At 52.4% G+C, this 15,739-nt stretch overlaps 1 protein-coding gene across 9 annotated transcripts in view; it reads right to left on the bottom strand.

Annotated features, from left to right (window-relative positions):
- The window catches only part of TTC39A (tetratricopeptide repeat domain 39A), a 59,005-nt gene extending 44,531 nt beyond the window's left edge, over positions 1 to 14,474 (bottom strand). For 5 of the 9 annotated variants that reach the window (XM_027108581.1, XM_027108586.1, XM_027108591.1 and 2 more), the window contains exon 1: positions 14,347 to 14,474. In XM_027108581.1, the coding sequence (XP_026964382.1) occupies positions 14,347 to 14,399 (53 nt within the window). In that variant the 5' untranslated portion in view covers positions 14,400 to 14,474. Of the gene's footprint in view, positions 1 to 774; positions 1,144 to 1,316; positions 1,446 to 14,015; positions 14,320 to 14,346 lie in introns of those variants that run through there. The other 4 variants (XM_027108585.1, XM_027108584.1, XM_027108582.1 and 1 more) reach the window with 4 other exon arrangements.
- Positions 14,475 to 15,739: the final 1,265 nt, after the last annotated feature.

Here is a 15,739-nt window from a genome sequence, read left to right as displayed (position 1 = left end):
AGGGGCCAGAGGAGCCCTGGGTTGTAGAGAGGACTCAGTCAGGGATGTGAGTGTGCAAGGAAGAAGGATGAATGAGGGGTCTAGTCTGGGAGTTCAGGATTCTTTAATAGGTGCCCTGCTCCATGCCTGCCTTCTCTCCTGGAAACCCTTTTTCTGGGCCCAATGGGGTGGTGCTCAGGACTGGGCAGAAGGGATTTAACCAGCTTCCAGATTTACAAAGACCAGCCCAGAGAAGGAAGGGAGCAGCCAGCCCAGCCTCCCTGTATTTTCCAAAGGAGAGACCAGAAGTCTAGGGAGGATAAAGGACTTGGTCGATGTCATACAAAACACTGCCTGACTCACCAGGCAACCCTCTCCCAGGCCAGGGTGTCCACCGGCCACCCAACTTCCAAGCCCTCAGCCTGGGACACACACAGGCCCTGTGGAGGCCTCCAGCTGACAGCTGGCACCAGCCGAGTCACCTCCCTGTTCATGTGTTAGCCCTGAGGCCCTAGGCAAATATTGTCCCTGGTGGTGAGGCTCCAGGCAGAACGGCAGCCCTCCCAGCTCACCTGCGCAGGATCTCCACCCAGCAACCTCCTAGCAGTGCCGGCTCCCAGCAGCAGGGCTCCCAGCCCCTATCCACGGGGGTCCAGGAATGGCAGAGTTGCTCCAGGTCTCCCAGCAGCTGGCAGCTGTCACTGCTACAAGGGCGGTGTAGGGGTCCTACAGGGTTCCTCAACGGGGTGAGGTGGGGATGAGCAGAAGTGCCACGTTGAAAGTGACAACACCCACCTTTACTACCCGTGTTCCGGTTGTGCCCGGTGGGCCGGGCCAGTTCCTATCTTAGTCTTTTAACTCCTCCGAATATCCCCGAACATGAAGTACTGTCTGGCATCGCTGGGTTCAAATCCCAGGCCCACTTCTCACCTCCTGGGAGACCTAAGACAAGTCATTTAAGAGCTACTGCTCAGTTTCCTCACCTGTTTCGGAAGTGACAATAAGAGCCCACCCACAGGTGTGGATATGTAAACGCCACGAGCGGAGGAAGGAGGCTCTGACCCGGCTGTGGCCACAGCTTCCTAACAAAGTTGGGACCCAGCGGGTAGTGACCGACCGACCCAGGGTGCCCAGGGCCTCCACCGTCCCCGCGCAGCCCCCTCCCCGCTCTCCGAAGGTGGCGGCTGCAGCACCCGGAGGCCGGGAGGGGCGGGGGTCGCAGTGCCGCCCCGCAGAGGCTGGAAGCCGCAGTGCGGGCCTCGCGGGAGGCCAGGCCCGGCGCCGCCCCCCGCCCCGCCCCGCCCGCGCCCTCCGGGGCCGCTCCTCAGCGCACTTACCCTGCCGGCACGGCGCCCGGGGAGCCGGCCGTGGTCATCGCCGAGGGGGGCGGACAGCGTGCCCCCGCGGACGCCAGCCGCGGCCCAGGTGCTGCCGCCGGAACCCCGAGCGGGCGCTGTGCCGCCGAGCCGCGGACGCGCCGGCCGGGGAGGGGAGCGCCGGGGGCGGGGAAGGCGGCGGGGCAGGGCCGGGCCTCGGTCTGCCCACCTGCGCAGTGGGGCCAGGCCGCCGCCCGCCCGAGGCCGACCGCAGACGCGGGCCCAGCAGCGGGCGGGGGCTGCTTGGGGCCTGCCCGCCAGCGGAAGGCGCCCCCGCCCCACCTCCGCTTTGACGGGTAAGACCCCTGGGCGCCCAAGGTCTGCCCAGCCCATGCCCCCGAGAGCGGGGGCTCGCTCCTTCCTAAGGAGCCCCACCAGTGTGGTCCCGGGAAGTTCTCCTAGGCCTGAGGGCCACCTCCCTGCCACTCTCACCGCCGCCGACCCAAGCCCTTCATCATCCTACTGCATCGGTCGGGGCATTCATGCAAAGAAAGACATGGCCTCCAGAGTCAGGCTTGGATTTTAATCCCACCCACTTGTCCACAGCTTGACTGTGTTTGCAGGAGACCAGAAGGCAGAAAATAACGCGGTTTAGCACTCGCTGCTAGCCAGCAGTTCACACTCGCCTCCTCAAATAGTCCCCATAGCTGCCATTTTACAGATGGGGAAACTAAGGTACAGAGTTCACGTGACTTGCCCAAGGCCACTCACCTAAAAAACGGCAAGTCGTGATTGGAACTCAACCCTCCTGACTCCAAAGTGCACACCCTTGCCTTCTGGGTCCCCTCTCCCCTGAATCCCCAGGGCCTATGTGGGGTCACCCATAACACTCCTCAGATGCCTACTGTGTGCCCAGCCCTAAGGTATATGTCTAGGACCAGGGTTGAAGCCGACCTGGTCTCCTGGCAGAAGAGCCACTGGCCCATGAAGAGTTAACCAGCTACCACGTCCAGGCCCCAGATGCTCTTAATCATGACTCATCAGAGCACTCTTAATCATGACTCATCAGAGCACGTGGCTGCCATTAGAGCTGTCCCTTCACAAAGGCAGGGGACAGAAGGAGGAGGGACTCCAGCACCCCTGGATCTGCCCTGAGCTCCAGGATGTTAGAAAAGGAAACAGGAGGAGTCTGTAGAAGCAGCCATGATAGAAAGAGGGCTTGGACTAGGTCCTGGGAGAGCCAGGCAGATTGGGCCTGGTGGCAGAGGGGAGAGGTTTAGGGGATTACTGTTTAAATCTAAACAGGTTGTCTAGAAAGGTAGTGAGTTCTTATGCTGTCCATATGTGAGCAGAGCCAGGTGCTCACTAGAAAGGGTTATCCCACCTCTGGGATTCTGACATAAGCATGGAAAAGATAATTAACTACAAGGAGTGGGCTATGATAACATCCACTGTCATCTACAGAAGTCCAGATAAGGGAGAGTGCTATATAGGCTGGGGGCTTCCTGGAGAAGGTGGACAGAGTTGAGCCTTGAAGTTTGTATTATTTATACACAATGAAGTTGTAGAAAGGATGTACCAGATGGGTACATGGATGAAAAAGCATGGAAGTGGGCAAAGGTACACTGAGGACAGCTGGAGTTCGTGAAGCTGGTGAGAAGACCAGCACTGTGTGTAAAGAGGAGCCTGGGTGAGGAGGCTGGCGGTGGGGGGTTGGGGGGTCTTATCACATGCCAGGCACTTTCAGGTCTCTAGGCATTTGCACATACTGTTCCCTCTGCCTGGAACACACCTTCTTCCTTGTCACATATTATTCATTCATTTAACCAAGGGATGATCCAAAATCGTACAATTGAAAGGCTTCTTTTTTAAAAAAAAAAAACAAATTTACCAATATAAAATTGCCAGGGTCCTCCCAGAGCCTTGGGAGGGGCCAGGTGAGTAAGGAGTTCTGAAGGTTTATGCTACATTAGCTTCAAAGTAAATCTTTACTGTATTTGACCAACATTTATTAAAATCCTGCCCTGTGCGAAAGCTCCTACTCACCCTGCAGGTTTCAGTTCAGATGCCTCCTCTTCCAGGAAGCCCTTCCTCCCTAGATGGGTCAGGGGCTTCCTGGGCACACACTGCTCTAACCCACTTTGACCTCCCCTATCACCCTGGGTGAACACCATCTGTGTATGGTGGGGGTGGAGTGAGGTTTGTATGTGACTGTCTCTGCCATCAGACTGGGACCTTCTGGAGGGTAGGGCCTGGTCTGACATCTCTGTATAAGTGCCTAACTAATCACCAAAAACTTTAACACTGAGCCTAGCACTTTACCATTTTCCTCTGAGGTAATGATTATAATAATGACTGATATTCATCGAAGGCTTATTATGTGCCACACGTGTTAAGTATGTAACGTGGATTATCTCGTTTAATGCACACTTTTAACCACCTCTCTGAGCCTCAGTTTCCTCATCAGTAAGATGGAAGTACTGCCTGCTTCAAAGGGTCATTGTGAGGATTCAGCATTATGTGTAAAACGCCCAGAATGGTGCCTAGCATGCGCTTATGGTGTTACATAAGTGCCCTGACGATGGTGGTGACAGTGCCAAGGTAGATGCTATTATTCTCCCCCTTCTACAGAGGAAAACTGAGGCTCCGCTTTGCCTTCAGAGCTGGAACTCTGCCCATGCCACAACGGTGGCAGTGATGCTGGGGCCACTCGCCTGGTGAGTCAGAGCATCAGAGTGGCCCACCCCTCCTGAGGGTTCCACCTGGGTAGTTCCCGGCTCCCAAGAGCTCCTTCCTAGCCCCAACCCTGGGGAGCCTGTGAGTCACCATTATTTCTGCCTCCCAACCCCAGTGACCCTGCTCAGGTCACCTGCTCATTCCCAGGGGACCAGGAGAGCATCCTGAGTCCTGGGTTCCCTCCTCCCCTGCCAGGGGACCTTTTTTTCTGGTGCTTGGTGCCTGGGAGATGCAAGGCCTGTTTTCCTCTCTCATCTTCTCCCCAGCCTGTAAGAACAAACCACTGGGCTCACTGCACTTCTCAGTGGCCCTGAGACGTCTCAATATAGACTGTTTTCACTAATACCATCTCTCAGCTTAAAAAAGCCTTCAGGAAATTCCCTGGTGGTCCAGTGGTTAAGACTTGGTGCTTTCACTGTCGGGGCCCGGGTTTGATCTCTGGTCAGGAAACTAAGATCCCGAAAGCTGCATAGCGTGGCCAAATTTAAAAAAATTAAAAAAAAAAGAAGAAGGTCTTCAATAAGTATCTGTTTAGTGAAACCTCCTCAGAATGCTCCAGAAAGCTCCATAGTAGCTTTATCTCCCATCCTACAGATGAGAAGACTGAGGCTTGGACCAAGTGTGACTTGGACTCAGGTCTAGCCATATCTTAAACCAGGTCTCAATTCTATCCTGTAGAGAAAATGTGTGGAAATGTGTGTGTGTGTGTGTGTGTGTGTCACAGAAATAGGGGTGTGAGCATGTGAAAAGTGATGCCATCGTAGAAGGAGCTTAAGCTGTGAAGTCAGTTCTCCTCTCTGAATCTCAGTCTTCCATCTGTAAACCTGGGATAATAGTGCCAACCTCTCAGGGGTGCTGGTAGTAATGCTTATTGAGCATTACTTGGGTGACCCCTTGTCCCCTTCCCTATTCTCAGTGCCTTTCTCCAGACCTCTCCCTGGAGAAAGCCTCCACCCCCTAGCCCCACCCCCACTGTCTCTAAAGCCCAGAACTATCCACCTCAGACCCTAGAGCCCTCCCAGTGGCTGTAAAGCAGGTTTTCTTAAAGTGAGTGAGCCCCACCCAGCAGGCTACAGGCTTGGGCTCGTTAATAATTCACAAGTAAACAGGCCCATCCACAAAGGGCCCTGGAAGAGGGCTGAACCAGTCACAGTTCTTCAATATTCCCTGGAGAGAGGCCCTTAGGGAGCACGAGGCCTGCTCCTTGGGCCGGCCCCCTTCCTCCTCAAGGACTCTGGCCCCTACTAGCTGTGAACCTCAGACAAGTTACTGCCTCACTCTGGCCCTTAGTTTCTCTCTCCCCACCAAATATAAAAGGGAGAGAAGATTGCACCAGGAAGTCAAGGACCCTCCCTGCTCTGATGTTCTCAGTTCTGGGATCTGAGCTCTTTTATGAAAGTCTGGTCTCCAGGAGCTGCCAAGGGTGGGTCCAAGAAAGGAGCCTCCAGTCAGGCACAAAGGACCAAGAACAATTCTGAGTGAAAAGAGGATACAGAACGCTAATGAAGGGTTTCTGGCATCGAGTGGCATCCCGTCAGAGGTTAAAACTTGGGCTGCAGGACCAGGAAGATCTGGCTGGACTCCTGCCCCACCATGTCCTTGCTCCGCAGCCCCAAGCAAGTCAGTCATCCTACTAGCTCGAGGCAGGGCAGGGAATGGTTCAGAGAGCAGGTTTGCAAGCCAGGGCTTATACCCCACCTCTGACACCCTGCACTGCATCTCTGAAATGGAGATGTTGATCGCACCAACCTCACTGGGTTGCTGTAAGGATTAAATGAGATAAAATACATAAAGCTCTTGGAATGGGGCCTTATCATTATTCTTTGAGCTTTAGTTTCCTCACCCATAAAGCAGGGATAACAAGACTGTCGTGAGCATTAAATAAGCAAATGGACCCAAAAGAGCTTTGGAACTATGCAAGGCTGTCCAGAGAAGAGGCATTTCCCCTATGATGTGCACCCAGACCTGGCCAGGTCCAGAAGGACAGAGCAGCATCCATTGGACACCTACTACATGCCCTCAGGGCAAATGTGCTACCTCACTCACTGCTGGTGGGAGTAGAAAGTGGCACTGTCTTTCTGAAGGGCAACTGGAATTAGGGGCTGAAAGCCTCAGAAAGATGACCAGTAACACCTGGGTAGCAAACATGTCTTAAGAAATAATCAGACACAAAGATTTATTGTACATTGATGTTCATCATAGTGTTTCCTATAATATACAGCTGGAAATAACCTAAATGCCCATCAATAAGGAATTAGTTCAGGGACTTCCCTGGTGGCGCAGTGGTTGAGAATCCGCCTGCCAGTGCAGGGGACACGGGTTCGAGCCCTGGTCCCCATGTGCCACAACTACTGAGCCTGCACTCTAGAGCCTGCGAGCCACAACTACTGAAGCCCGCGCACCTAGAGCCTGTGCTCCGTAACAAGAGAAGCCACTGCAATTAGAAGCCTGTGCACCACAATGACGAGTAGCCCCCGCTCACCGCAACTAGAGAAAGCCCGTGTGCAGCAACAAAGACCCAACACAGCCAAAAATAAATAAATATATATTTTAAAAAATAAGGAATTAGTTCAGTGAATTATAGTGAATTTGTAGGGTGAACTATTCTGCAGATATTAAATTTATAGAGAAGTTATTTGCCTGGATTACTGCATTGTCTCCTAATTGTTTTCTCTGCTCTTACCCTTGTCCCCTTATTGTCTACTCTCTACACAGCACCAGACCCACTTGATCAGATCATGTCACGCTCCTGTTCACACCTCTGCACTGGCTTCCCATCGTGCTCAGTGCAAAAGTTAAAGTCTTCGCTTGGCCACCAGGCCTGGGTGCCCTGCACCCCCATCTCTCTCTCTGATATCATCTCCCTTTACTCTCTTATTCAGCCACACTGGCCTCCTTGCTCTTCTCCAAATATGTCAGGCACACTCCCACCTCAGGAGCGTGCCTTTGCACTTCCTGTTCCCTGTGCCTGGAATGCTCTTCCTGCAGATATTCACATGATTAGTCCCTCACCTCCTTCAGGACTTAGCTCAAATGTTACCTTCTCTGTGAGGCCTTCCCTGACCATTCTGTTTAAAATGGAACCATCACACTCATTCTCCCAATTCCTTTGCCCTGCATTATTTTTTCCATAGCACTTGTTATCTGACATTCTGTATATTTTGCTTATTCGTTTAGTCTCTGTCTCTCCCTACTAAATTCTACACTCCACAAGAGAAGAGTTTGTTTTCGGTTTTTTTTCCAGTTTTGTTCTCTAACATATTTTCAGTGCCCAGAACAGTGCCTGGCACACAGTAGGTGCTCAATAAATATTTATTGCATGAATGAGTTTTTGAAAAGGTGGAAAAATATGAGAAAAGCAGAATACAAAATTACACATCCAGTACTAAAAAGAAAACCCCAATGTCTATGCATTTGAGAAAGTATGAGGAGGCTTCAATTTCCTCATCTATTAGAATTGGAGACAACAGGGCTCCCGGTCAGAGTTGTGCGTCGAAGATGATGATGCATGTCAAGTCAGGGCACAGCCAAGGGCAGATCTCGCTGTTATTACAGATCACTGAGGCAGCAGAGTTGAAGGGCACAAGGTCTTCTGGAGGCAGGGGCCTAGTTAAGAGGGTGTCGGGGAGAGAAGCTGTGGCTGGAGGGAGCAGGGGCAAGTGCAGGTGGAGAACGGTGACGATTTGAGTGCAGTGCTGTCCTCAGAGCCTGGGGAGCCGCCATCCCCCTTTGAGTGGCCTGGCCTGCACTCAGGGACAGTGCTTGGGTGTGCCCTTCAGTCACTGATATAAAGGAAGTACCCACCCAGCAATTTTCTTGGAAAGAGAGCAGAGTTACTTCAATCTGACACTTGGATGCTCTATCTGGGGGAGGCTGTTTCTTAGCTGGAGATGAATTTTTACAGGGGGTGGGTATTGTAGGGCAACTCCGCGAGGGGGTAAGGGGAACACCTGAGGCTGTGGGAGGGAACATGCACGGACAAACTTTGTCTGATGGGGGAAAAAGGAAATCAAAAGGAATAGACCAGGGCTTCTCTGGTGGCGCAGTGGTTGAGAATCTGCCTGCTAATGCAGGGAACACGGGTTCGAGCCCTGGTCTGGGAGGATCCCACATGCCGCGGAGCAACTAGGCCCGTGAGCCACAACTACTGAGCCTGCACGTCTGGAGCCTGTGCTCCGCAACAAGAGAGGCCGCGACAGTGAGAGGCTCGCGCACCGCGATGAAGAGTGACCCCCACTTGCCACAACTAGAGAAAGCCCTCGCACAGAAACGAAGACGCAACACAGCAAAAATAAATAAATTAATTAATAAACTCCTATCCCCAACATCTAAAAAAAAAAAGAGGAATAGACCAGACCCAGGTCTACCTGGATGGGTGCCTGATGTCCCACCCACTGTCATAATTCCTAATATAATTGTCTGGGTTATAATATAACCAGCCAGTTAGTAGGCTGGGCAAAGGATTTTACCTGAAAGCAGTAGATTTCTGCACTGCCGTTCACCTGGGAAAGGGCTGATCTTGAGAAAGGAAAGGAAGGCTTGGTTGTCTTGGTTAAGGCAGAAATTTCCTCCTCTCTCGGGAGGGAAGATGCTGGAAGACATACATTGGGCCCTCCCAGAAGTAGAAGTTCTGCAGGAAGGCTCCTTCCAGGATGGTTGAGGGGCTTGGAGAGAAGCCACAGAATCATAAAACTCAGTTGCTCATTCCTTGCATCCCAAGGTGGCCTTAAAAGTTACAGCCTGGTCCTAGTCAAGTGGTAGGGAATTAGGGGAAAGGTCTGTCCCACCCTTGGGATGGGGTGATAAAGCAAAGAGCCTACACCCTCTCCAGGCCAGGGAGGTGGTGGTAGTCATGGAGAGAATGGGACTAGGGCTGGCAAAGCCACAATCGCAGGGGGTGGTGCATGGCACAGGTCCCAAGCAGGGTTCATAAGGGACTAGTTCCCAGCTCCCAGGGGGTCAACAACAGCTGGAAGACTGAGACAGATGGTCAGCGGTGCTCCAAGGAAATCATAATTTGGGTACTTCATGAAACTATGGCTTTATTTTAAGGCCTGCCATGTGGCCAACATGGATGCTACAACCCTCCCCGCCCTGAACCCTTCCCTGCCACCCACTTGTTTTTAGAGAACTGTTTCTCCTCCTCTCCTCTCCTGCCCCAGTGGCTGAACGGAAGGTGCGTTCTCTTCCTTGACCCCACCTCTCAGGACACAGTGGTTGGTTAAAGAAGAGCCAATTGGAATACTTCCCTGAGCTTTTTCATATTAGAGCTGGTGGAGAAGCCCCTTTCTCTCCTGGCCTGGGGAGACTAATCATAATAATCAGTAACACTCTTGGGTATAGCACCGACTATGTGTCAAGGACGGTCCTCTGTGCTTTGCATAAACTAATTCATGCAGTCCTCACAACAACCCTGTGAGGCAAGTCCTACCATTACCCTCACTTTACAGATGAAGAAACTGAGGCGCAGAGAACTTAAACAACCTGTCCAAGGTCACACTGGTAGAAAGGCCCGGAGTCAGGGTTCAAAATCAACCTGTGTGGCTCCAGAGGACTTTCCACTGCTTTGTCTTACTGTCCCAGGACGTGAGCTTGGAAACGGCTGGCATCCCTGTCTTGCATTGAGTAGAGAAGTAGGTGAGCATTAGGAGAGAATGGAGCTGACCGCAGACAGAAACTGAGCTGAGAGGCAGAAATTTTCAGGGGAAGGACAAAGCAACTCAAGCAACTAGAGCTACAGATTGAAGAGATTTCAGGAAATGTGGCATGCTGGCAGAACTGAAATTGCACCCTAAATAATCTATTTTCCATTGACCTCAAGAAAGGACCAAAAATACCCCAAGTCAGAATCCCTCCATAACTGACAAAGGGGGACAAAGATTACTTGGAGTTTTTCCATGGTATCCTCACCAGGGGTTGAGGATCTGAGGGACCACATTGTGCCTCCCACACCAGAGCCCTCTCCTACTCCATGCAGCTGCCCTCAGCAACAGGGGGTAAATCAGAATCCTGGGGTCAGTAGCTTCAACATCATAGACATTTGGAATTTTAAATCATGAGTCTGGTGATCACAGATGCCTCAGCTCACAGGATCTGAGGTGAAAACTCAGCACTGGCCTTGAGTCCACATCCAGTCCCAAGGAAGGGACCCCATAGCTGCCCAAGGATTCCAGTCACCAAATTCGAAACTCCCTACCTGGAGGCATCTGAGAGCTCCTTGAGCTCAGACTCAAACCAAGAGCAAGAAATCTTCCAACAACAGCCCAGCAGGCCCCCAGCCTCTTCAGCAGGGCCCCTCCATTCTTGGGGCGGCCCCTCCCTCCTACAAGCTCTACCACTGAATCACTCTCTCAAAAGCGTTCTGCCTGGACTTCCCTGGTGGTGCAGTGGTTGAGAATCCACCTGCCAACGCAGGGGACATGGGTTCCAGCCCCGGTCTGGGAAGATCCCACATGCCGCGGAGCAACTAAGCCCGTGCGCCACAACTACTGAGCCTGCGCTCTAGAGCCTGCGAGCCACAACTACTGAGACTGCGTGCCACAGATACTGAAGCCCACTCACTTAGAGCCTGTGCTCGGCAACAAGAGAAGCCACCACAGTGAGAAGCCCGCGCACCGCAACGAAGAGCAGCCCCCGCTCACCGCAACTAGAGAAAGCCTGCGCGCAGCAACGAAGACCCAACACAGCCAAAATAAATAAAGAAATGAATTAATTTATTTTAAAAAAGCGTTCTGCCTGCCTACACTTGCCCCTCTGATCCTGGTGCTGTCTCTTATGGGAGCAGCCATGGGGTGGGGGCAGGGGCTACTGGTATGACTGGGAAGGGACCCTGTTTGTAGGCCGAGTAGGTGGCCATCCCCATCTTAAGATGCACAGGCATCATTTCCCTCTCCTAACAGTCCCTGGCTACCCAGTCCTGGTGCCTGGAATCCCACCATTGGCTCCCAAACCATTCTGAATCCCCTCTGTTCAATGCAAATACCTCAGAAGGAAGATTCCCTCGTACCAGTGAATTCACATTTACTGGTCACTGAATATGCTCGGTGGCTTTTTGTTAGGTCCTTTACCAGTGTGGCTTCACCAGGTCTTCCGCCACTTGGTAAGTAGCTACTATTTTATAGCTGAGTAAACTAAGGCTCACATGGGCCAGGCGACTGAATCAGGGTCATAGAGCCAGTATGTAAGTGGCAGAGCAGGGGCCGAGCACCCTCCCAAGCCCTTCACCCCTCAGCCAGGCTTTGGGAGACAGGCAGCGTGGTGGGTGAGGCCTGAGGGTGGAGAAGTCACAGGTCCCGAGCTGAGAGAAAGGAGACCTGGTTTGTTGCCCCAGGTGTGAGATCTTGTGAGGGCGACTGGGAGTCAGAATTCTCTGAGTATTTGTGTCCAGCAAGTTCCAGCTGAAGTAGAAAGGTACATGTGTTCAGGCCCTCAACTACACTGCAGCACGCAGGGTGCCTGCAGGACAGAGCACAGCTGGGTTCTTACAGGAGGGCAGGCAGGCAAGAAATCCATGTAAACCCAGCCGCTCCTCAGCACCCCAACTGTGATCTCACCCTCCTCAGAAATCATCCCCCCAGGTTCTCATCAAAACCGAAGCATTCTGTGCTGGGCTTCGGGGACATGGGGGCAGATGAACCCCATCCCCTCTCCATATGTAGTGGGGAGACAGAAAGGGGTGACCACGCCCCAGCGTTAAAATCCTTTCTCCATGGGGTAGCTGGATCATCTTTAAATATGAGTCCCCTCTTTAACGCCCTCTAGTGGCTCCCACCACACAATGAAATCCAAACTCGGCCCTCTTCTGGGCAGCCTGCCCCCTGGATCCCAACAGGCAGGGATCCTCAACAACACACACACCTTTCTGCTCCTCAGACACATCTCAGGCTTTGACAGGAGCTATCCTCACTGCAGGGAATGCTCTGGGAAAGATGGATTTTACTGTCTATCACATGGCTCTATTTTAAGCCTTACACAGCATCTGTTTCTGGTGTTTACTTATTTATTTGCCTAGTTGTTTAATCTGTCTTTCCCACTAGAACGTGGTCTCCTGAGAGCAGGGGCTTGTATGTCATAAGTAACACCATATCCACACTACCTAGTACGATGCCTGGAACATGGTACGTGCCCAAGAATGTTTGCTGAAAAACTGAATGAGAGCCATGAGAGGGAAGCAAAGATGCTGGAGCCCAGAAAGCCTCTGAGCCTGACTCAGGGTGGGCTCAGAAAGTTTCTCTAAAAGAGGTCACCTAAAGTAAGACAGAGAAAGACAAATACCATATAATATCACTTATATGTGGAATCTAAAATATGATACAAGTGAACTTATTTACAAAACAGAAATAGATTCACAGACATAGAAAACAAACTTATGGTTACCAAAGGGGAAAGGGGGTGGGGGAAGGATAAATTCAGAGTTTGGGATTAGCAGATACAAACTACTGTATATAAAATAAACAACAAGGTCCTATTGTATAGCATAGGAAACTATATTCAGTATCTTATAATAACCTATAAGGGAAAAGAATCTGAAAAAGAATATATATATACACACACATATGGATAACTGAATCACTTTGCTGATTAATACAACATTGTAAATCAACTATACTTCAATTAAAACAAACACACAAACAAAAACCCCACAAAAACAAAAAACCCCAGACAAATCAAACCTATGGTATTAGAAGTCAGGATAGTATCAATAGTTACCTTTGGGGGCTTGCAGCTGGGTGGGGCACAAGGGAGACTCTGGGGGCTGGTAATAGTCTGTGTCTTAATCTGGGTGCTGGTTACATGGGTGCTGGTTACTTTGTGAAGAGTCATTGAGCTGTATACTTACAATGTGTGCACTTTTCTCTATATGTGCTACCCTTGAATTAAAAGTTTATTTTAAAAGTCAAAATAAAATTTTTTTAATAACAAAAGATGTCACCTAAAGTTGAATCTTATAGGGTGAATGTCAGGAGTAGAGGATGGCATTCCAGGCAGAAGTAGCCCTGAGCAGCCCAGCACAGTTGTGAGAGCCCTACAAAGCCAGACCAGAGTGAGGGTCAGAGAGTGATGGGAAGCGGGGCTGGGCAGGTCACAGCTTCTCCCCTGGAGAGCCTTGACCTTTCACCTCTGTGATAGAGAGCCATAGAAGAACTTTAAAGCAGAAAAATGACATGGTCTGGTTTGTGCTTTAGAAAAGACAAGTCTGAAGGATGCATGGAAAGGGGAAGACTGGAGGAAATGGAAAAGTTAGGGGCTGTTACAATAGTCCAGGGGGAATGAACAGCTTTGAGAGACATCAAAAAGATAAAATCAGCAGAACTTGGAGACCAGGGTGGAGGAGAGGGAGGGAGGTGAGAGGGATGACTCCCAGGTTCCAGGCTTGGGCAACTGGGTGGATGACTATGCCATGGGGACACAGGAGGAGGAACAGGTTTGGGGGTGAAGATGTGAAGTTTGATTTGGGGCTTGCCGAGTTTGATGTGCCCATGTGACAGTCAGATGGAGGTGTTGGGAAGGCAGTTAGATTGCCCTTCTCCAGGGAGTAGCAGAGTGAACTTTAAATATATAAAGGAAAGAAATTGGGGGTCACAGCTCAGAAGAGAGGTCAGGGCTGTCCCCTCTCCCCTTTCTCATGAGAACACATCTGGAGAAACCAACTCACCCAGGAGGTGGGGACAGCTGGGAGTTGGAGGTGACACACAGGAGGCAATGACACATCCCTGAAGGGTTGACCTTGGAGAAGCTGTGGTGCACACAGTTCCACCATGGACAGGCACTGGGACGCAGGATTTCCCTCCACACTGCTGCCCCCAGATGTGGACAACCCCTGGCGGGGGATAGTGTATCTGCTCTCACCTGTCTGGGCACACGTACCCCTATCTCTGCTCATACAACGCTGGGGAAGATCAGGTGCGTGAGCAACACTGCTAAGGCGAGACGGAGACGTAGCTGCCCAAACCTGACTCCCAGCCCGCCCGAGGTCCAGCTCACCTGAGTTGCCCTCACAGGTGGCTCACAGGTTGTGAGCTTCACAGGAAGCAGGGCTCGGGTGGGACCGGGGTGTTGGGGGCGTATCTCTTCACCCCCAGGCCCAGCCCTGCTGGGGGCCATAACACGCGAGCAAGGGATACGTGGGGGGGCTGGGGTGAGAGGGGCTGGGCTGCCTCTCTCCCCGGGCCCTTCGGCCGTTACCCCGCGGCCAGCAGCCCGCACACTGCTGTCTCGGGCTGTGTTCCGTCAGCTGCCCCTCCCGTCGGCTGTTCTCCAGTCGCCCCTCAGTCCCATCAGTGCCTCCCGCCGAGTCCCCGCCCCCGCCCGGTACCTGCGGTCGCTTTCCCCGGAGACCGCCCGCTTCCAGGCGGTCAGAAAGGCCATGGACACGGGCCGGACTTGGATGGAGGCGCGGGCGGCCCCTCGTGGCGGCTGTGGCGGTAGCGGCGGCTCCGGCGGCAGCACCTGGACGGGTTGGGCGGGGCGGGACCCGTGGCTCCTCCCCGCCGCGGCCGGGCGCCTCCCTGCCTGGCAATGACGTCGGTGTCCCGGGAGCGGACCTGGGGAACCAGAGCAAGACCACTACCGTCCAGAGCCGTCGAGACGCATCAGTATACACAAGGAGAAACTGAGGCCCACCCAGGAAGGCCAGGGATTTGTCCAAGGTCACACAGAGGGCCAGTGGCAGCATCAGGACCGACCCCAGGCCCCTCCACTTCCAGTATAGAGCCCGTCCTCCGTATCGATGGGTGATGATGTCACCAATGCCTTTCTCACCTGCCTAAGTGCGGAGCCTGCCTTGCCAGGGTTGTACCTGGATAGGCTCAGGGGCTTGGGACTGCCCCCAAGTGCAGGGCACAGAGCAGGAGGGGCAGGCAAGGGGGAGGACAGACAGGAAGGAGCTGATTGGGCCTGGCAGTGGAGGCTGCTGACCAGGCGAGGCACTGAGACGTGGCCCTGTCCACAGACCTCTGATTCCCAGAGGAGAACGGGAGACAGAGGAGGATGAGACTGTCTCCAGTTCACACTTTCTTTGAAACCCCGTATTTTGCCTTAGGTCATGTACATTTTTACTTTTTATTTTTTAACAAGTAGAAGAATCAGCTCTGGAGCAAGGTTAGCCCCTGGCAGTGCAGTCTAGCAGGCTTCCATGGGAGGCTCAACTAAAGGCAAAGAACAAGGGAGCACCTTGAGGAGGTATTTGAGAAGGATCGCTCTGAGGTCCAGTGTGTAGGATGGATTCAGGGGTCCCTGGAGACTTCTCTCTGTGAGGGAGTATGGGGGTTGAACACAGATCAGGTACGGGTGGCAATGGGACCATTGCTGTCTCCTTTTGGGCTGGGTCTGTATCCTAGGTCTTGTGCAACACAAATCACGTGTCAATAAATGGTGACTAATTGTAATGTGCCAAGCCCTAAGCCAGGTGCTTTACACAAATTCTCATTTAATTTCACCTTATTAAATACTCACCGCCATTTCACAGTGGATGAAACTGAGGTTCAGAGGGGTTAACTGACTTCCCCGAGATCAAGCCTCACACCCAGATCTGTCTGCCCCATCTGCGGCTCCCTCCCAACCCTGCCTGTAGTTTGCAGGTGGGCGGGGCATGAGTGGGAGGCCTGGGCAAAGCAGAGGGCAGAAGCCTCAAGGATCATCTGGGCAGTTTCTCTCACTTTTCCTTGGTAAGCAGCAGAGAAAATACAACCTTTCCCCCTCTCTCTGAG

Source organism: Aethalodelphis obliquidens, unplaced genomic scaffold (genome assembly GCF_003676395.1).
Source record: "Aethalodelphis obliquidens isolate GAN/ISIS:26980383/991018 unplaced genomic scaffold, ASM367639v1 scaffold9, whole genome shotgun sequence".
Classification (NCBI taxonomy): Eukaryota; Metazoa; Chordata; class Mammalia; order Artiodactyla; family Delphinidae; genus Aethalodelphis; species Aethalodelphis obliquidens.
Note: the sequence above shows the minus strand (reverse complement) of the source record. Positions and strands in the feature narration are given on the sequence as shown.